This window comes from Hemitrygon akajei, chromosome 1 (assembly GCF_048418815.1).
Source record: "Hemitrygon akajei chromosome 1, sHemAka1.3, whole genome shotgun sequence".
In the NCBI taxonomy this organism is placed as follows: Eukaryota; Metazoa; Chordata; class Chondrichthyes; order Myliobatiformes; family Dasyatidae; genus Hemitrygon; species Hemitrygon akajei.
The window spans coordinates 189,691,408-189,713,707 of NC_133124.1; the positions used below are offsets into that span (position 1 = coordinate 189,691,408).

Genomic DNA, 22,300 nt, shown 5'->3' on the forward strand with positions numbered 1-22,300 from the left:
TGGGTCTGTGCATGTTGTACATTTCACCCCTCCAACTTAGTTGCATATTTTAAATTCTTTTGGTTCTGTGTGTCTCTGAGAATGCAGATATTGAATTCAAAGGTTCATTTATTTAAGTAATATCCCAACTTCTGTGCCTTTCACAGGACAAAATTAGTAAATCGGCTGGATGTTCCCTATTTTAGTTTTGCACAGACAGGTGTTATTGATAAGTGGTGGTGCAGTATAGGCAGAACAAGGGTGACCAACTGGCCAAATCGAATTATAGGCCCCTTTTAGGTGATTTGGAATAGTTATATAGAATACGCCATGTTTACTTTACACTTCAATGTATATGAAATCAATTATGGAAATGCACGTCTACTAAATTTTGAAGGATAAAGTGAATTATATCTGTTTACAGCAATGACAACGATCATACTGTACTTTAAACGTACTATGTTGTTTTGAGTTTCGCATTGTCGTTCTTCTTGTTCTCTGCGGCTTCCTCTAGAAGTCTCCGAGCGCTGTTGCGGGGTGAGACTCCGTGGAGACGCGGTTACTGCTCCGTGCTGCATCCTGGGAAATGTATTCATTCTTGAACCAGCTGACTGTCAGTTGCCGGGTAAAGGACTACAGTTCCCGGCGGCAACAGGCGCGTGGCGCATGCGTATTCAGCGGATGGCTGTTAAATAGCGGCTGAGATTGGAGCGGGAGAGTGAGTGGAGGTAAAGAAAACATTGTAAAAATAATTTAACAGCAAAACGTATAGTATTAAACATGTTACTTTCCGCGTTTTATAAGTGGTGATGAAGTACCAAGGGCTCAAAACAAAGATTATCATGACGCGACTCAAATCTGGAAATGCCAGGGTTAATCTGAATTGTATTGAGATTATTCATAAAAATATAATTTAATGTATAATTCACCGAGGGGTCAATTGCTGCTGAGTTGCTTGTGTTTAATTTCACCGTTTTGGGCATTGCCATTTTCATAGCTCCATGTTGAATCTGGGTCAATGTGTTACTCTTACATTGCAGGCGAAGCTTTACCAATTCATTTTCCACCTCTTCCTGTTCGAACCCCTCTCCTGCAGGCACTTCCAATCCTTAAGGGAAGACGGGAGCACGCAGAACTGGAGAGTGGCCATTTTTCGGGGAACCTATGTCACAACAAAGAATTCAATCTTTCCCAATAGGTACTCTAGAAAAATGAGGGGCTTGCTAAGCTGGTTCCATTGGCGATGGGATGAACCAGGTTAGAAATACCTCAAAAAGAAATGGTCTTAATTTGGTTTTTGGTAGGTGAGATCAAGTGAATTGGAATCTCCTTAGAGATGTTAGTACTGTCTTAAATGGAGATATGGTGATATATGTTAATGTATGCTTCAATTTAGCCTGGTCTTATTGTCTTTTCATCTGCCTGAATTCTTTGACAGTATCTGGGTGATGCTGGGTTAGCCTCTTGACCTCTGTTGCGGGCCCAGGAAGTATCTCACCGTTTTCTCAGATCTGCTTTTATCTGACCTTTTGTTGTTGATGTAAAATGTTAAACCTTTCTAAAGTGCCATGAAGAAATCAAAGCATTTGAATCCAATAGGTGAGGGCTTTTGGTTTTGGTAAGTATTGTTTATTCAAGCATTCAAGTCTGTCTCCCCACTTGTCTTTGCCCTGTGATTTGTCGTCTTCTTAGCCCATCACCCGCTGCTGGACCGTAGCTCACCAGAGTCCTTTGCCCTGGGCTAGTTTTTCAAATTGTTCCCAGGTGTAGCCCATCTTCGAAGACCCCTTCTCTCTCAGGTATGAGTTCTTTGGAGCTTCTGTTGGCATTTCTGTAGCATTGGTGTTTTTATGTGATGAAGTTGCTAGCCCTATGCCCAGCTCTCCTCCTTTCAAAGTGCATTAGTTATCAAACAGTGTATAAGTTATACAACCTTGAGATTTGTTTGCTTACAGGCAGTCAGACCTGGGACCGTCCATGGCATAGTTCTGTGATTTTTGTATTCATAGGTGTATACTTTGGACATAGAAAGAAGGGGGAAAAGAATGAGTTACATGGTAGTATTATGATGATAGTGACTGGATCTAATAGCAAATGGACAAATATTAATGCTAACAGAATGGCAAAGTCAACAGTGATCCAGAAGGAGCAATATTGACTGTAAATGAAGCACAATGCAATGGAAGCAGTGACACTGCTTCAACACTGCAAACAGGATTAATGCAATGCCATGCTGCAAAATAAATACTTGCCTTCTTGTGAAAATCATAGAATCAAAATAATCTAAGAGGTTACCAGGACAAAAATTGTGAAATAAAATAAATATTTTATTTTGGAATTGGCCAGCTGATATTGTCCACGCTTCTTTTGGAAAGAAGAGAGGAGGAAGACATAAGAGACTGTAGATTCTGGAATCTGGACCAAAATTTAAACTGCAAGAAGAACTCATCGGGTCAGGCACAATCTGTGGAGGCAAAGGGTCTTAACCTGAAGTGTCAACCATCCCTTTGTGTCTACAGATGCTGCTTGACCTCCTGACTTCTTTTTTTGAATACCTTGCTTTAATTAGTCTCACGGTGTCCTCCAAGTGAGATTTGCAAATATTTCCTCAGCCTCTAGTTACAACCATGGATCCACTAGCTTTGACACCCTCTCTTTACCTCTTACCACTCTATTACTAGGGTCAGATCTGAAACTCCACATCTTGAGCAAATGTAATACCAACCTATATTTCAAGCATGTCCGTGTTGGGGTGGATGCTGACTCCAAATAAGGAGTAATGTTTAACCATTAGATATATTCCAAAGATGTACCAGTTATTAGGTTAAAAGGTCGTTGTAAGTTGTCCTGTGATTAGGATAGGGTTAAATAGTTGCTTGCTGGTCAGAGCCACTTGTTGGGGTGGAAGGGCAGGTTCTGCACTGTATCCCTAAATAAAATAGAATTAATCCATAGTTTTATCACTATTTGTTATTTTATTTCTTGGTCATTGAGCTGATAATTTGTACTATTTAATGTAAAAGTAAAAAACTGCAGATTCTGTATTTTAAAATTTTATTCTAAGTATTATAACTTTAGGACATTAATAGCTAAACTGTCATCATTTCAGCTGCTGTTTCTTTATATAATGGTTGTCACACATTATGCTTTACATTTCAACTTGAGCTACCAAGTTTTCTGATTTTCTTTTGATGTAGAAGGAGGTCACTTGGCCTGTTAAATCTCTGCTAGTTCTCAGTGTAATCCCACCTACTTCCACGTCTCCCTGTATCCTGTTTTCTCCCATTTAGCCATCAACTGGCCTCTTCACCACCAATTTCCTTCCACCCACATGGACAATTAACAATTCACAGTAGCCAATTAACTCATCAGAACACTTGGAGGAAACCTGTGAGGCCACAAGGAGAATGTACAAACTCAACAAAAGTTGTACTTGGACTGCAAGAGCTGTGAGAAATTGGCTCCACTTTCTGTCACTGTGCTGTCCCTGTACAAATAACTCTACATTGGCCATCCTTCATAATATATCCGCTCAGTCTAGAACTAGAGGGCACAGATTTACGGTGACAGGGAACAAAATTTAAAGGAGGTAAGTGTGGTGAATATCTTGAACAAACTGCTGAGGTGGAGGAGGGGACAGATTCAATTACAAAGTTTAAGAGGCATACTTGGATAGAAAAGTCCTAGCGGGACATGGATCTAATGCAGGTAAATAGGTTTGTGTATCATGGTCAGTATAGACAAGATGGGCTGGAAAGTTTGTTTCTCTGCTTTTACTTCTGTAACCTGTCAGCAGTTGTAGTGTGTTACATCAGTTGAGAGATTATACTGAGATGTGCCTTCAGTGTTGTCCCGTGGCTGGTTTGGGGACGTGTGACATATCAGGTAGTTGAAGATCTCCACTTTTATGGTCTGGATTTTAAAAAGATGGAATTCATTCAAAAGACTGGGTATCTTGGTTTCTGTAGATGAATCAGACAGTGCATGTGAAGAGCAGATCTTGTTTTATTGATGAGCTTTAGTTCAGAAGAAACAATAGAGGTTTTATTTCCTCCATAACAATTAGTCATGTTAAGGTGAAATTTTAATGAGATCCTCATGGAATTCATTGTGTGAAGCCAGTGTCTGCTTGCTTCATGAGGTTGAAGTGCGAATATATAAGATCTATTCTTTCTTTTTACAACATTTTTATTCTGAAAACAAGATTTACAGAGTACAACACATAGATACATCTCAACATAACTTGTGTACATTCATATATTGTAATAAAATTGATCAAAATGTTATAGCATAACACATAAAGGTATACCACTCTGTAATCAAAAATTTAAAGATAAGTCATACATCATAAAAGAAATTTTTTATATAAAAAAGTCAACCCCCTACCAACTACCAAAGAAAAAAGCTGATGGATGACAATGGATAGTTAGAAAAAAAAACATATTCACTTAAGAAGAGAAGATAAAAATATACATAAAAGTATATGTAAACTTTATAAATTGGAAAAGTAATTTAGGAAAGGTCCCCAAATATCATAAAAAGATTGTTTCGAATTTAAGACTGAGCAGCGGATCTTTTCTAAATTTAAATAAGACATAATATCACGTAGCCATTGAAGATGTGTAGGAGGGGTAGACTCCCTCCATTTAAGCAAGATTGCTGTTCTTGCTAAAAGACAGTAAAAACTAAAACCTGTAGGTTAGCAGTATTTAAAGTTATATCTTCATTTGCTGTAATACCAAACAAGGCAGTAAGGGGATTTGGGTCAAATTGGACCCTAAAAAGTTGTGAGAAGGTATGAAATACTTCCCGCCAAAACTTTTCAATTGTAGGGCAAAACCAAAACATATGAATTAAAGAGGCATCAGCAGAGTTGCATTTATTACAAAGTGGAGAAACATTTGGGTATCTATTCTAACTGTGGACAGAACCTGGTTATTAGAGAATAAATGGATTTTGAATGCAGCTTGATTCAAGCCTGAAATAAGAACAAAATATGGATTGGAAGGATTTCTCATAGTCTGAGAAATTAGACATTCATTTGTTTTCTCTTTTGGGTAATGATGAAACCTGTGGTGTGTTTTCAGCATTTTTTAATTTTGAATATATATTCGAAATATCAGGTAGTACTAATAAAGATTCTCTCCCTCTTCCCTTGATTTATTTGTCTCACAACCAAAGCTGTTAAAAATATGACAAATCATATTCTTACCAGTGACGTTTCACTTGGCATATAGACCTAACTCAGAAGTTACAAAGTGACCGTTTCTGGTCATGTGATTACACTCCTCACTGCAGTCACACAAACTATTCTTGAGACTTTTGCCATTCAGAAGGCCTCCTTCTAAGTTGTGGTTTCTGTGTCTGATCCCTGTCCAGTAACTCTTATTGGGAAGATTGCGCATGCCGGTATTGTGTGAGGATAGCAAGTGTTATCCTCACATAAGCAATACTCTCTGTATCCTGCTAACACTTATTATTTGCAGTCACTTGTAAAATATTCTTTTTGGATGAAATACTGAAATATTGATCACTGAACATAACCTACCGGATCACTTTCAAGGACTATTCAACTCATGTTCTCAGTATTTATTTAATATTATTTTTGTATTTGCACAGTTTGTCTTCATTTTTTGATTGGTTTGGTTGCTTTTTTCATTGATCCTGTTGTATTTCTCGCTTCTATTGTGAATGCCTGCAAGAAAAAGAATCTCAGTATATTTTCTGGTGACATACATGTACTTAGATAATAAATTTACCTTAGAACATTAATAAGTTTTTGACAAGAACAAGCCATTTAGCCCAACAAAGTTTGCCAAGTTCCTATTCACATAGTGTGTTGAAATAACTATTGAGTTTCGATTTGAAAGTCTCTAAGGAACTATTCTCAACTACACAACTAGGTAGTTTGTTCCATGTGTCCACAACTGGCTGTGTAAAGAAACACTTCCTGGTGTTAATCTGAAATCTCCCCTTAACCAGTCTCCACCTATGGCCCCGTGCCCTTGATGATGGTATTCACTTATATCCTTATTAATTTTGAACACTTCTATCATGTTTCCTTTCATTCTGTGTTTACTTGGGCTAAAAAATTTAATTCTTTTCAATCTTTCTTCATAGCTCATACCCTACAGACCTAGAATGAGTCTAGTCGCCCTTCTCTGAACTCACTCCAGTGCCTTCATATCCCTCACAGAATATGGAGACCAAAATTGTACGCAGTACCCAAGGTGTGGCATCACAAGCGTATTGTACAGCTTGGGGAGAATGTCTCTAGACGTGAACTCCACAACTTTCTCTTAGCCTTCCTATTATCATTCCTGTGCATTGTCTGGATGTTGATAGTGATAAGTCTACCAGGACGCCCAGGTCCTTCCCATACAGTGCACTTTCTAACTTCAGACCAACGCCACCCCCCCAACTGAACTTTCAAATATAATGCTTCTCTACACCAAGGTGCTATAGATAAGGATGCAAGTCTGTGTGTAAATCCTAAGCAGGAATGAATACAAGTTTTTAGTTTACTTTTACTGTTTTTTGTCATTTTCTTCAGAGTGATTCTACGTCAATCAAGTTTAAACTAGATCTTTGAAAGGATGAAAAGTTGCTAGAAAATCGAAGGAGTTCTTCAATCGTTCAGCACAAAAGCCCAAGGGACCACTATAACAACAACTAAGACCCCAACTGCAAGGCTCTGCACATCATTGAACAAATGTTTATACCAGATTCTGTGGTTTGAGAGTGGCATACAAAGGATAGTGTTTCCTCACTAAAAAAGCAACACATATTTCCCTTTGTGCAGCACACATCAAATTAAATGGCTGCATTTTGTAATAAATTCATTGTCAGCTTCCTGTGCTGTATATGAGTTGGCTAGTGCTTATCGTCACTGCACATACAACAGGAACTCCAGCTGCACCTTCCTTAACTGTACAACCACTGAACAAGGCGACAGGAATTAATGCAGAAGACATTATATAAAAGGATCAAACTCCTTTCTTATGAGAGACTTGAGATCATTTGGCTATAAAGATGTGTAGGTTAATTTCTACACAAATCCAGATATCAGCTGTTGAAGAGTTTTGGTTTTGTCCTGTGCTGGTAAACTGCTACCCTGAATCCAAGGCACTTTGTTGAGAAGAGTTAAGAGATTCCTATTTTCAGCCTGTGCATAGGGAGCATATGGTTTGAAAACCTCTTCGGCATCCCTGAGCAGAAGCAACACCCATTGCCATAGGAACCTACAAAAAACAATGGACGGGGACCAGCTTTGTAGAACTGAGACGAGAGAGAAGGTATGTGAATCAAAGGGAGGGAATTGGACAGACACAGTACCTGACTTGGATCCAGCTGTGCAAATAATTACAGAATACTCATGGTAAAAATATCCTCTTAATAATTAATGCTGATCAAGAAGTAAATTGAGACAAGGTTACATTAGCCTACAATGCTACTGTGTGAGATAACTGGTGTAGTATCTCGTTGTTTGTAGATTTCACAGTGGTAGTGTATGCACTGTGAACACCAGTAAATCCTGTATTCTGCATGCATGTATTTCTGAGTGTAAGCATATTCATGCTATTGGGTAAAGCATGCATTATCAGATGCACACATTAATGTATCTAGGTTGTTGGTATAGTTCACATTGTTATGGCTCCTGATGCAACTTGCTGATATGATTTCAGGATTGAATAGCTTGGTATATGAAAAGCATCTGATGGCTCTGGGCCTGTATTCACTGGAATTCAGAAGAATGAAGGGTGACCTCATTGAATCCTATCAAATGGTGAAAGGCCTTGACAGAGTGGATGTGGAGAGGATGTTTCCTACGGTGGGAGAGTCTAAGAGCAGAGGGGGCAGCATCAGAATACAGGGACTCCTTTTACAACAGAGATGAGAAAGAATTTCTGTAGTTAGAGAGCAGTGAATTTGTGGAATTTGTTGCCACAGGCAGCCAAGTCTTTATGTATATTTAAGGCAGAGGTGGATAGATTCTTGGTCAGGGCATGAATGGATATGGTAGAGGTGGAGGGGGGTGGGGAAGGCAGGTGATTGGGGCTGAGAGGAAAAAAGGATCAGCAATGAAATGGTTGAGCAGACTTGATGGGCCAAATGGCCTAATTCTGCTCCTGTATCTTATGGTCTTGTATGGCAACTTGCATCAGTAGTACACACTTGTCCAAAGGTCATAAAGTTATGAATTGAAGTCTCCACCATCTTTCAGATGACTACACAGGACAAAAACTTTGTCTTCCTCTTTAAATCAAGTTGAGATATCCCAATTTCAATGGATAATGTGGGACTTTGAGATCTCTGGTTACCCATTATCTGTAGGCTCCAAGCTATTTCATTTCTGTGTGGGGCCCTTGAGGCTTTCATGCTTACCACTGTATTTTCCTACAGTACAAAATTAATTATATTTCAAAAGTCTTTCATTTTCTAAAGTGTCTTGTAATCTTTGAAATCTTATTGGCATAGAATGCTAGGGCTGAGTCTTGTAAATTGGGATTAGTATGGATGTGTACTCGATGACCAGTATAGGCAAGATGGGCCAAGACGTTTCTCTGTACTGTATGATTCTGATTCTAAATACAAATTCATTTTCTGTTACTACTTCCCACACTGATTCTAAATCCTATGCTTTCACTGTATACGTGATGTTACAGTATCTTACCTCATTATAGTATCCTTTTCTTAAAGCAGGGGCAAAGAGTGCGAATAAAGGAAGCCCTTTAGGTTGGCTGCTGGTGACCGGTGGTGTTCCGCAGCAGTTGGTGTTGAGATCACTTCCTTTAAATGTTATATGTCATGGAATTGATGACTAATATGAAGATAGGTGGAGGAGCAGGTAGCATTGAGAAAGCTGGGAGTCTGCAGAAGGACTAAGACAGATTGCCCAGTCTCCCAAAGAAGTGGCAGATAGACCACTGTGTTGGGAAGTGTACGGGCATTCACTTTGGTAGAAGGAATAAAGGTGTAGACTATCTAAACAGTGGTGGTAGGGGAGGGAATTCAAAAATCAGACATGCAAAAGGACTTGGGAATCTTCGTGCAGGATTCCTTGAAGGTTAACTTGGAAGGTTGAGTCAGTGGTGAGGAAGGCAAATGCAATGTTGGCATTCATTTCGAGAGGACTAGAATATAAAAGCAAGTATGTAATTCTGAGGCTTTATAAGGCATTGGTCAGATTGCACTTGGAGTAGTTTTGGGCCCTTTATCAAAGAAAAGATGTGCTGTCATTGGAGAGGGTCCAGAGAAGGTTCAGAAGAATGATTCGGGGAATGAAAGGATTACTGAGTGTTTGATGGCTCTGGGCCAGTACTCTCTGGTGTTTATAAGAATGAGGGAGGGATTTTCTTGAAACCTATCAAATATTGAAAAGACTGAATAGAGTGTTTCCTATAGTGGGGGATTCTAGGACCAGAGGGCATAGTCTCAGAATAGAGGGATGTCCATTTAGAACAGAAATGAAGAGGAATTTCTTTAGCCATAGGTTAGTGAGTCTGTGGAATTCATTGACACATACTCCTGTGGAGGACAAGCCATTGAGTATATTTAAAGTGGAAGTTGATAGGTTTGTGATTGGTCAGGATGTCAAAGGTTACCGGGAGAAGGCAGAAGAATGAGGTTGAGAGGGATAATAAATCTGCTGTGAAGGAATGGCGGAGCAGATTTGATGGGCTGAATGGCCTAATTCCACTCCTATGTCTCAGGGTCTTATTGTCTTCTCAACCATTTGCCCTGCTCCACTTTCTCTGCTACCTAGACTAACTTGTTTTCTCTCTTTCTCAGATCTAATGAAGGGTGTCAGACCCGAAGCATCAACTTGCTATAGATGCTGTCTGGCCTGCTGAGTTTTTCTTGGCATTTTCTGTTTTTTTTATTGCAATATTCTGTACTGCTTCTATATTCTCATTGTTTGCTGCACAGTTAAAGTTTATTATTTCTTCATTTCACCATAGATTCCCTGGGTTGTTCTGACCCTTATTTATGTAATATGATAGTCTCCTGCCAAGTTACATCCCGTTAACTATATCTTGTTCTTTTAACAGTGTTTCATACAGTAAACATTTCACATGTTGTTACTTGTAATCTCGCAAGTGTCAAGTATCTGACATCATCCATAGTTTCGCTACCTTGCACTGCTTGTATTCTGCTGTAGTGAGAACAGTATTTCAAATGAGAGCCATTTCAGTCTAAGCATCGAGCCTCACAGGCTTCTGCCCTTTAGGGGTGTTTAGGTTAGTATGATCATATGATTTCAGCATGAGCCTTTCCACCTATTTGCTGTTTTTTTGCTGCATTGTGCAATCTGAATATAATTTAGTTAAATTAGCTTGGCAAGGAGAGGTATTAGTCACCCACCCGCTTATACAAGTGCAAATGACTGTATAACTTGTTCTCTGCAGGTGTTGAATTTTCCTGGCATTGGGAATTGTGCCCCAGGCGCACTTCAAGAACAGCATGGTTACAAAAATGTACGTTTTTTTTTACTCGTAATGATGTTACTGCGAGTGGGGAGAGGATTGTCCAATGTTCAGTTGAGATTGGAATTAGGAATCGGTAGAGAGTAAGCATCAGAAATTAAATAGGATTTTGTGGTTATTGGCTTAGTATTCATTTGCCGCAGAAACAGAGGACTCAATTTACAATAGCCTAAAGATCTTCAGGTTTGGAAGTTAAGTGTTAAGCTTAACACCAGGGAGGGACTAAAATATAAAAATGATATTCAGTCATGGGAAAATGTGCATCATTAATATCAGGAGCTCAGTAGGATTCTGATTTATTACATATACATGAAAACATAAAGTGAAATGTGCCGTTTGCGTAACAACGAACACACCCAAGGATGTTCTGGGGGCAGCTTGCAAGTGTTGCCCCACATTCTGGTGTCAGCATAGCTTGCCCACCATTGCCAGGCAGAACAGCACAGAACAACAACAGCAAAACAACCCCGTTCATCCTGGCACACACTCAGTCCTGAAACTCCCAGGACTGGGTACATTCAGTCTCCAGTGGACTCAGACGTGCAGACATTGGGACTTCAACTTCTCCGCTGGGCTCGGGGCTCCAGCCATTGGGGCTCGACTTTCAGACTTCCGATTGACCTTCGGGGCACCCATCTTTGTTATCGACCCCAGGACGTGCCAGTGACGACAAATTAGAACCCAAACTCCGGGCCTTGAACTCTGGTCTCCCCAACTCGTGTACCTAAAGGTTCACCGGCCTCCGTGCCTCCTGCTCGTATGGGACTCCAATCCTGGAACCTGCCGGTGATTAGCTGCTCTGGGCGGGGGTGCAGGGGGTGGGGGGTACCAGCTCTTGTCTTCACTCATCTGCCAGCCCAACATCTGACCATGAATAGCCTTTGTCTCACATCCTGGCTGCTGGATAGACCGCAGAGCAGAGGCATAGGCTTCTACCTGACGTCTAACTCCTCTACATCCCTGCCCCTAAACCCTAACCTGACCCTTAATCCCCCTCTCTGCCCCCAAAACCATCCCTACAAGTCTAAAAATACAACTAAGTCAGTACCACCTTGGCTGTTGGGTTTAGAGGAGTACGGAGGCTGAGCTGAAAGAGGTGTTCAAAATTGTGAGCATGTTTGATGGGCTTAGACAGATTATTTCCATTTACAAGAGTATTCCAATTAGAGATCATAAATGCAACAAATAAATCTATGATTTCCTTAAACCAGTTGAGAAAATGTAAAAGTGCACATACACACACAACTGAGGGAGAAAGTGACAAAGTTTTTTTTTAAACTGGGTTAAATAAAGGAAAGGATGTTCATATTTAGTGTTTACAAAGTAACAGATCCATTTGGGCTGAATGGCCTAATACTGAATCATACATTTTATGAAAGGTGTGACAATGTTTTCAGCATTTTCCTTATGGCTTCTAAATTACTGACACATTTATCCACTTCTGTATCCTTTATTACACATCTATATTACTCAGCCACCACAAATTTAAAGAGTTCTGGTTTCAATAAACACAACCCTTAATTACGAAAACGTGTCAGCTATTCCTTACCTGGGCTGTCAATTAGCTGAACAAGAAACCAGTCAGCATTGAGCTATGGATGGAAGGTGAGAGTTGTGCTGTTTGATCTTGATGAAAATCTGTTTTCACTTCACTTTCACTTAGTTAGATCTTGAGATGTAATTCATCGGGACTCAGAGGCGCTAGCCAGCAGCTCCAACTTTGAACACGCTGTGTAAGGTCTGATCCTGACAAAGTGAAGTCCTTTCTCATTTACGTTTACAAAAGAAAGGCAATTAGTATTTTGTTAATTCACACTTCACTTCAAGATCATCCTCACTTCCTTTGTGCTTTCCATCTGTGAGTGCATAACATTTTTTCTTATGTACATTTCAGGGTCTGCTGGGTTTGTGTCTACGCCCACAGGTGACTGACGATGCGTGCAACGGGAAAGCAGTGCTGAAATCTATACCTGTGAGTAGAAAGAATTTTCCAGAATTAACAGCCAGATTGAAACTGAATCCATGCGATGGCTGCCCACTATCCGTTTTAGTGACTGGAGATTTATGAGATATTTGCTTTATGATTATTGTTGGTCTCATTCCAGATTTCTACATTGAAACACAATGGCCTTCTACAGTCTCTTACTGCAGGTGGCGATGAGCAGAAACACGATGGCAAGTCTTTAGTCCAAAGTCTAATATGAGCAATGAAAGTTGTTCTTTGTGAAGATAAATTTCATCAGAAATTTTGCTTCCCTAAAGTGCCAACCTGAGTTATGCTCTTTAGCATAAGCTCGGGAAAGATATTTTATCCTCGCTGGAATGGAAGCAAATTAGTTGGCGTGCAGGTAGTGAATTGAGAGAGATGGGTGAGTTATATTGTTTAATGTAAGTTAATGTATTACACATGGGAGTAGTGCTGAAGGAGTCAGAAAGGTTCTCTGGATTTTCTCCAGTTTACTTGCATTTTTCAGATAGTTTGTTGGTCCTCTGGAATATTACCTAGGTGGGGAGTATGACCATTGAAGTTCTTTGACCCAGGCTGGTTGGGCTTTATGGTCTATCATTGTCCTGTAATCTTGTGTATTATTGATATTATTTTATAAACATGAAAGAATTGAATAATGCAGAAATTATACTTGTAAATGTACTGATACAAGTTGGTTCAGGCAATGTGTTCGAAGTTATGTAGGGGAGATGTTTAAAAAAGCGCTTAGATTACCCATGAATTCTGAAGTGGGAAGAAATGGCTCTTGTGTACTCCAAAGGGATGGTTTTAACCAGTGAAAGGGAAGTGTTTACATTCACTGTGCCCTGATGCAGCGTTCCGAACAAGAATGTTGAAAATTCTGTCCCTTCCACAGAGGCTGCTTAACCCAGAGTTCTTCCAGCACATTGTTGCACCACGTTCCAGCATCTGCAGTCACTTGTGTCTCCCTAACTTTGATTCTTGCTGTTTTTATTTAGTGGAAGTGACGTTGGAGGTGCTGCAGGCAGAGGCTGAGTGGGAAGCTTTGGAAACAGCACAAAAAGGTGAGATGCCACTTTCTTCAGGTTGCACCTGTCTTCTATTACAATGGAAGCTGGTCTACATCACTGCAGTTCACAAGGGTTAGAACTTATCTCTTTAAATGTGTACTTAAAGGAAAAGTAACAGTTCTGTTTTAATCCCACAGCTCACAATAAATTGATCTATTTAAGAATATTTAAATGATTTTTAAAGCAGTTCATATTTGTGAGCTCAGAACTCACTAAATGATAGATGTGATGGAACTTCATTATATGTCTTCTACCAGCTCCGATGCAAAAGAGAAAATAAGCAAAGGAGCCTTGACCTCATAACTTTAATTGAACAAAAATGTTCAAATTCAGTCAAAATCCCTGTAACATGAAAAAATCTCAAACTTGTTTCTATTATAAACCTGAGAGAATGCACTTGGGAGTGGTGGAGGCACTGCCAGCAGTACTGTACATGTCGGCACAACTCCAGGATTATAGGAGTGATGCAGTCATAAATCCTGTTCATTTCCAGTCATCCAGTAAATGGGAAGCTTTTTGCTCAGTGGAATTTGATGTAGAAAAAATAAAGTCAACAGGAAACTCTTGGCAGAGATCACATCTTTCGTTGATTGGAAACCTAACTTATTAACAAAATATGTAGTTTTTTTTTGCTGTATTGACCATTTAACTGATTTAGTTTTTTACAGATACCACATTCACACAAGGTTGCTGGGTTAGTGAAGTTGTTTCTTCATCACAGTGGACCTTTAAGGATTATCCAATATTACTTTCATGGGCTAATTTTTTGCATTTGCAAATGCAGTTCCAAGTTTATTATCAAACCATATATTACTGTGAAATTTATTTTCTTGCAGCTTTTCACAGTAGAACAAAGAAATATAGTAGAACTAGTGAAATACTACACACACACGCAGACTGACAAACAACCAATACGCCGAGGAAGACAAATTGTGCAAATACATTTTTTAAAAAGTAAATAAATAATACTGAGAACATGAGTTGAAAGTGAGTTCATAGGTTGTAGAATCAGTTCAGTGTTGGGGTGAATGAAGCTATCCACACTGGTTCATGAGCCTGATGGTCGAAGGGTAATAACTGTTCCTGAACTTGTGTGACCTAAGGCTCCTGTATCTCCTTCCCGATGGCAGCAACAAGAGGAACATGACCTGGATGGTGAGGGTCCTTGATGATGGTTGCTACTTTCTTGTGGCTTTGCTCCTTTTAGATGTGTTCAGTGGTGCTGAGTCAAATAAATGTTGGTGGAGTGAATATTTCAATTCCCTGTTTTAAAAACTTTTACAATAGAAAGCTCGTATTGCACACATCAGTAGAATGCGGGGGAAAATACATCAACTCAGGAATGATTGCGCCTTTGCAGTATGCATGCAACAGTACACTTTTACTGGCTGAGTAATTTTTACTTTAATTTCAGAATTACCACTGGAGGAACGGGAAGGTAAGAATTTCCCTGCATAGATTCGTGCTGTTTTTATTCAGTATTAAGGCTAACTTGAATTTGGATTTGTGTGAAACATCAGTAGGTTTGTTGCAAATGTAGTCTGTCTTCTTTGTCCTGTAGGTCCAACTGACATCACAGGATCCACCCTGCTCATCTCCTTTAATGAAGCACTTCAGCATTTCCAAACAGCAGATCTCTATGAGTACAGGGTAAGCAGAAAGAGAAAAAGGGAAACTGAGTGCACAATACTTATTCCTTGATCTTGATGTTTCATTTAGTTAAGAAAGTTACTTTTTACTTTTATGCTGAGTTTTCTTTATTATAATAAAGCTTTGATAGAATACATGATGTGGCCAACATACCTCTTATCAACTATTCTGTACTGACAGGAGCAAGGCTGTTTTTAGGACATAGAAATCCATGAAATTGTGGAAGCATCTGTTGCGAGGTTTTTGCTGCTGCAGGTCATAAACGTTACCGAGAATGGTTGTTCTAGTCTAATGACAGTCGCTGAAGCCAAGCTATGTGTAAACAAAGTTGTATTTTCATACCCATGTTAAGACATATAACCATATAACAATTACAGCACGGAAACAGGCCATCTCAGCCCTTCTAGTCCATGCCGAACGCTTACTCTCACCTAGTCCCACTGGCCCGCACTCAGCCCATAACCCTCCATTCCTTTCCTGTCCATTTACCCATCCAATTTTAATTTAAATTACAATACCGAACCTGCCTCTACCACTTCTACTGGAAGCTCATTCCACACAGCTACCACTCTCTGAGTAAAGAAATTCCCCCTCGTGTTACCCTTAAACTTTTGCCCCCTAACTCTCAACTCGTGTCCTCTTGTTTGAATCTCCTCTACTCTCAATGGAAAAAGCCTATCCACGTCAACTCTGTCTATCCCCCTCATAATTTTAAATACCTCTATCAAGTCCCCCCTCAACCTTCTACGCTCCAAAGAATAAAGACCTAACTTATTCAGCCTTTCCCTGTAACTTAGGTGCTGAAACCCAGGTAACATTCTAGTAAATCTTCTCTGTACTCTCTCTATTGACATTGACCTGTCCTGATGTGCTTCATGGCCATTCATGCCTGAAGCATAGTAGTTATTGCTAAAATGAGAGAAAATGTGCTGTTCAGTTAGTGCACAGCAAGTACAGTATGACAACCAAATAATCTATGCTGATATGACACAGATTTTAGAATGTATCTTATTTATTTTCCAGTGGTTCTCTGGTGTGTTGGCCTTCATTAGTTGGGGGAACTGAGTACAAGAGCTGTATAAAACTCTGATTAGCCTGTACTTGGGAGTAGTGTGTTCAATTCTGGTGGCCTCATAGGAAGGATGTGGAAGCTTTAGAGATGGTGCAAAGGAGAGTTGCCTCGATTAGAGAGCATGTCTTATGAGGATATGTTCAAAGTTGAGTAAAGTTCAAAGTAAGTGTCAACGTACATACACATCACCATATACAACCCTGCAATTAATTTTGTGTGGGCATACTCAGTAAATCCAAGAACCATAATAGAATCAGTAAAAGACCACATCCAACAAGGTGGACAAGCAGCCAAAAGACAACAAACTGTACAAATACAGAAGAGGAAAAATCAGCAAGTTGTTTTGTTATGTCTCCCCTCTTGCTGTGAAATGAGGACACCTCTTTTTCCCTTATTAGGGAAACAGAGGGCCTGTGGTATGTTGAATTACTGGGTGAACGAGTAGTCTTTGGGGAACTGCAAGTCTGTATCTTTATTGATGCCTTGCTGCATGCTCGAGTGCCCAGTGGAGGGTGCCGATGCTTTTTTACTGGTGGTGGAGGGGTCGTTGCTTTGCTGCTTATGTGTGGGAGGGGGAGCGGGAGGGGGCTTTGATGTTATAACATTTAACTGTCATTCATTCTTTGGGGCACACCTCTGTTTTCGTGGATGTTTGCAAAGAGAAAGAATTTCAGGATGTATATTGTATATGTTTCTCTGACATTAAATGTACCTATTGAAAAACACAATATTGAGAACATGAGATGAAGAGTCCTTGAAAGTGAGTCCATAGGTTGTGGGAACAGTTCAGTGGTTGGGGTGAGAGAAGTTGAATGAAGTTATTCTCACTGGTTCATTCAACTTTACTTGTCTCATCACTGATCTACGTGTCTGTGGCAGTGCCTTCCGCAGATTCATCACCGTGCGGCTAAAGAAATTTTAAGGTGTTTGGACGAGTACAGTGAAGATGTTGGAGGTTTTTCTTTGGAAACAGATTTATAGGCCTGTACTCACAAACACAAGGAAATCTGCAGATGCTGGAAATGTAGGCCTGTACTGTTCTGTTTCATCTTTCTTCCTGGGGGTAAAGAGGGCTTCAGTTGAATGCCTCATCAAAAAGACAGTACTCTGACAGAGAAGCACACTGGCTAGATTATCGTGTCCTTTATTTGTTAATGTTCACAAGACAAACGGGTTGGTTTCAAGGTACATTAATATATATAATTAGGATAGAATTCAAATAAAGTGCAAAGTTGTGTTGACATGTTGAAGAGACATTATAGAAAGGGTGCTTATAGAATTTAATGTACAATACAAACAGGTTGGCAGATAAACTAATTGTTAGACAGAAAGTACATGTAATTTAAGAAGCTTTTATTTTAAGATTAAAAGCAGAAAAATCACTAGACACAGATCATGAATGCAGAAGACTTGGCAGAAGGTACAGACTTGAATTATAATTTGTTAAACATCTTTGAAAAATCTTTTAATTGTGCCATTGCAGGAAAAAGTTTGTGAACCCTGGTTTTCTGCATTATTTACTATTAAAATGTGGCCTGATCTTTATCTGGGTCACAATAATAGACAAACACTATGTGCCTAAATGAATAACACACAAACAATTGTACTACTTCTTGTCATACTGAGTACTCCATTTAAACAATCACAGTCTAGGTGCAAAAAAGTATGTGAACTTTGGGGTAATGCCTTCTACAAAAGTTATTTGGAGTCAGGTGTTCCATACAATGAGATGAGATTGGAAGTGTGCGTTGTAGAGGTGCCCTGCCCTATAAAAAAGGGCAGGCATACAAAGTCAGGTTACTGACAAATTGGTCTTCTCAAGAAAGATCTGTTTATACACACCATGCCTCAATCAAAACAACTTTCAGAGGACCTTAGAAGAATTGTAGAGATGTGTGTAGCTGGAAAAAGCTACAAAAGCATTTCTAAAGACCTGAGTATTAATCAGACCACAGGACACAGGAAGGAAAATTGTCTACAAATGGAGGAAATTCAGTACTGTTGTTACTCTCACTAGGAGTGGGCATCCTGGAACGATCACACCAAGAGCACAACGTGCAATGCTGAAGGGTAACAGCAAAAGACCTGCAGAAATCTCTAGAACTTGCTAAAGTTCATGTGTCCACTATCAGAAAAACACTGAACAAGAATGGTATTCATGTAAGGATACCATGGAGGAAACCACTGCTCTCCAAAAAAAATTGTTTTATATGGAGGAATAGTCTAAAATTCCTCCTTGCCATTGTGCAAGTCTGATTAGCAGCTACAGGAAACATTTGGTGGAGGTTATTGCAGCCAAATGAGGTTATTAAATACAAGGGTTCACATACTTTTTCCAGCCTGGACTGTGAATGATTAAACAACGTGTTTAATACAAACATGATAGGTACAGTTGCTTGTTTGTTATTAGTTTAGGCAGATTGTGTTTGTCTATTATTGTGACTTAGCTGAAGATTAGACCGCATTTAATGATTGATTAATGCAGAAAACCAGGCAATTGCAAAGTGTTCACGAACTTTTTCTTGCAACTGTAGTTCATTGGGTCTGTGGGTCTTTCTTCCCCACCCTTTTATGAATATTGGCCATTGGCCTATGGTATGGAAGTGTGCTACCCTTCCCAGATTGAGGAATAACACTAAATAAGATCATTAGTGTTATGAGAAGGAATGCAGGAGGCTGTGGCAGGATCTGCCCAGATATCTGACAGATAGTTCATTACTGAGAAATGTAGAATGTAAGGAAAGGGGGATTTAAAAAACAAGAATTATGGCTAAGGACATGTAGATTCAAGCAGAGCTTGCCTCTAACTAAGCTCACTCTACACAACATCCATTTAATCAGTTTTAAATTGGGAAATTGCAGGCACTGAACTTCATACTGATGTGCATGTCTGGAATTATCACCAATTTCTTTATCTGTTTGTAAAGGGTCTGAACTGACTAAGGCTGATCAGGCAAAGAGGATGAAATGAATCTGGGGGTCATCTTCAGTATTCAGTATATGGATGCCCTTAGGATCTCCCTCCCCTCTGAGGAAGAATACTCAAACATAAGTCAATAAAGAAACATTTAAATGCATTTAGTCTTGAGGGAGTTTGTTTCCGATTTCAGTTATCATTGTTCAGGGTAAGATTCAGCAGAGATGTGCCACGTGTTTATGGGGTTCGTAGAGTTTGGATTATTAGACTTTAATACTTGTAATACTTTGCAAAACTGGCAGGATCTGTAAGTTGTACGGGGGACTACCTGACCATTTTATCTGTAATTTACAGAAGAACATCCAGCCAACTGTACGCAGGACAGGATTTTCTGCCATCACCCATTTTCTCTTTGGCCCACCACGTTTGCACAAGGAGTTGCAGGAAGAGCGGGATCTGGTATTTGCAATTGGCCAGTGTGAGTACAGCCAGCAGTATATTTAATACAAAGCAAGATGGACTTTCCTCTGTTTCATTGAACACGTTAATATGATCATTCGGATTTATTTATCACGTGTACTCCTCGAAACATACACTGAAATGAGTTGTTTGCGTTAATAACCAAGAAACCTAGGGATGTGCTGGGGCAGCCTGCAAGTGTTGCCACGCATTCTGGTGCCGACATAGCATGCCCACAATATATACAATATCTTATGAGCCTCTTTTAAGAACTGGCTTGTGGGTAACCAGTGCTGGATTAGCAAGTGTCAGTGGGTATCAAGCTCTCGATGTATCTTGCATAACTGGATGATTAAGAAACTCAGACCTGTTCATGGGATCATTTGCTTCACAATGTAACCATCCAGAGATTTAAAAAATTTACTGAACTTTAAGTGATAAGTACCGTAGATTCCGGACTACAGAGCGCACCTGATTAAAAGCCGCTGGCTCTAATTTTAGAAATAAAATCAATTTTTTAATTGTAAAGGCCGCACCGGATTTTAGGCCGCACCGGATTTTCGGCCGCAGGTGTCCCACGTTGTAATATGAGATATTTACACAGAAAGATATTACACGTGAGGATTTTTTAACTTTTAATTAAATCCATATGGTAACAAAAACAAATACATATTGCAAATGCTTTTTTTCGAACCGTGCCCGTAACGCGGCTACTTTTAAATATACGTTGCGTATACTTCTTTACTGAACAACATTCCAATATCTCCTAACGACTGGTAAAAAATATATATACTGCAGCCTACCAGGAAAAGTTATTGTTCGCCTTTAACTTAAAAGTAGCGTTCGCTCCGCCGCTCGACCCCCTCCTTTCCGTTTATCGCAAACGGCATTTTTCCCACAAGACACCGCGAAACCGGGTGTGACGTCATAGCATCCCGCGATGTAGTACAGAAAACAAATATAGTTAAAACTCTTCTAACTTTAACTAGAAAATGAATTACTAAGCGAAAATATTATAAACTAAATAACTGCCATAAGGCAGCACAATGCTTCGAGTGTTTTCCATGTTGATGAGGGTGAGTACAAATGACTGATTTACAATAATTTAATTGTGAAAGTGCGCTTGATTTATCGTACAATTTCATTGGACCTCTGTGAACTACTCATCAATTTTATTGGTCTACTGTTACGAGGCAAAATGTTTACGAGGCGGCATGAAAAAAATCATGTATTAGCCGCTCCGTATTAAAGGCCGCAAAGTTCAAAGCTGTTCAAAATGTGGGAAAAAAGTAGCGGCTTAAAATCCGGAATCTACGGTACTAAATATTACATACATATTGTGTATTTTTAATGACTATTAACATTGTTAAACTGTACAAGGTACTGATGTGTTTTTACTGTGCAGGCTCCCTGGACAACAATCAGAAAGTTCACATTCGGGTTTTGCAGACAATTTACAAAAAACTGACAGGGGCAAAATTTGACTGTGCACGATATGGCACACACTGGGAGCAATTGGGATTTCAAGGTAAATGGAAGAAACAACTGCTTTAAATGGTGTAAATTACATTGTTTCCAATGAGATTTGGGCTGGTGTGTAATACACATCACTATGTATTAACCTGCGGTTTGGGTATATAGCAGTTTAAACTCCAGTAATATTTGGTCAGACAACATTTGGATTATCATGAGCAGTTTTAGGCTCCCTATTCAAGAAAGGATGTGCTGGCATTGGAGAGGGTCTTTAGGAAGTTTGAGAATGATCCCAAGAACGAAAGGATTAAAGAATGAGGAGTGTTTAATGGCTCTGACCCTGTACTCACTGGAGCTTAGAAGAATGAGGGGTCTGTTTCATGGAAATCTATTGAATATTGAAAGGCCGAGAGTGGACATGGAAAGGATGTTTCTAATAGTGCAGTAATCTAGGACCAGAGGACACCGTGTCGGAATAGAGGGATGTCCATTACAACAGAGATGAGATGACACATGATGGTAAATCTATGAATAGCTGTGGAGGCTGTCACTGGGTATATTTAAAGCGGAGAATTGATAGGTTCTTGATTAGTAAGGATGTCAAATGTTATAAGGAGAAGGCAGGAGAATGGGATTGAGAGGGAACGTAAATCAACCATGACTGAATGGTGGAGCAGACTTGATGGGATGAATGGCCTAAATTCTGCTTCTTTGTTCTATACTCGGCAAAGATGTGCAGCTGTGCATTTTGTTTGGCAGTAGTGTGTGTGATAAAGTACGTGATAGGAGAGACTGCAGTACTGGAACTGAGCAGTATAACAATGAGAGTATTGTAAACAGCAGCTTTAGGTGTGGACGTGCAATGTGCTTGGAATTTGTATTGAAGTTGGGTGTGTGACTGTGTAAAACCAGCTGTCTTATGAAAGTAGGTGTGCTGCTGCTTCAGAAATTCGATTCATTTCAAACTATGCCTAACTAAATTGTGGAAAACGCTTACACATGCAAAGTAGAATGGTGAAGAAGTTGATGTCCGTGATTTTTTTTTCTTTGCTGTAACTAGGTCGAGATCCAGGGACAGACCTACGTGGGACAGGGTTCCTTGGCCTGATGCACACATTATATATGGTGATGGACCTGAAGACTCTACCTTTGGCTCGGGACATTTACAAACTGTCACACCATCCGACACAAGTTAGTTAACATTCACACATTTTAACAGCTTAA

The 22,300-nt window shown here is 39.6% G+C and overlaps 1 protein-coding gene across 5 annotated transcripts in view; it reads left to right on the forward strand.

Moving 5' to 3' along the window:
- The first annotated feature begins 628 nt into the window (after positions 1 to 628).
- Positions 629 to 22,300, forward strand: part of elmod3 (ELMO/CED-12 domain containing 3) — a 32,024-nt gene continuing 10,352 nt past the window's right edge. Inside the window, exons 1-13 of one of the 5 annotated variants that reach the window (XM_073057337.1) lie at positions 643 to 707; positions 1,076 to 1,236; positions 1,672 to 1,778; positions 6,533 to 7,274; positions 10,389 to 10,457; positions 12,361 to 12,438; positions 12,572 to 12,641; positions 13,434 to 13,499; positions 14,920 to 14,943; positions 15,067 to 15,155; positions 19,499 to 19,622; positions 21,009 to 21,131; positions 22,137 to 22,267. In XM_073057337.1, the coding sequence (XP_072913438.1) occupies positions 7,233 to 7,274; positions 10,389 to 10,457; positions 12,361 to 12,438; positions 12,572 to 12,641; positions 13,434 to 13,499; positions 14,920 to 14,943; positions 15,067 to 15,155; positions 19,499 to 19,622; positions 21,009 to 21,131; positions 22,137 to 22,267 (816 nt within the window). In that variant the 5' untranslated portion in view covers positions 643 to 707; positions 1,076 to 1,236; positions 1,672 to 1,778; positions 6,533 to 7,232. Of the gene's footprint in view, positions 708 to 1,075; positions 1,237 to 1,671; positions 1,779 to 6,532; positions 7,275 to 10,388; positions 10,458 to 12,360; positions 12,439 to 12,571; positions 12,642 to 13,433; positions 13,500 to 14,919; positions 14,944 to 15,066; positions 15,156 to 19,498; positions 19,623 to 21,008; positions 21,132 to 22,136; positions 22,268 to 22,300 lie in introns of all 5 variants that reach the window. The other 4 variants (XM_073057346.1, XM_073057321.1, XM_073057356.1 and 1 more) reach the window with 4 other exon arrangements.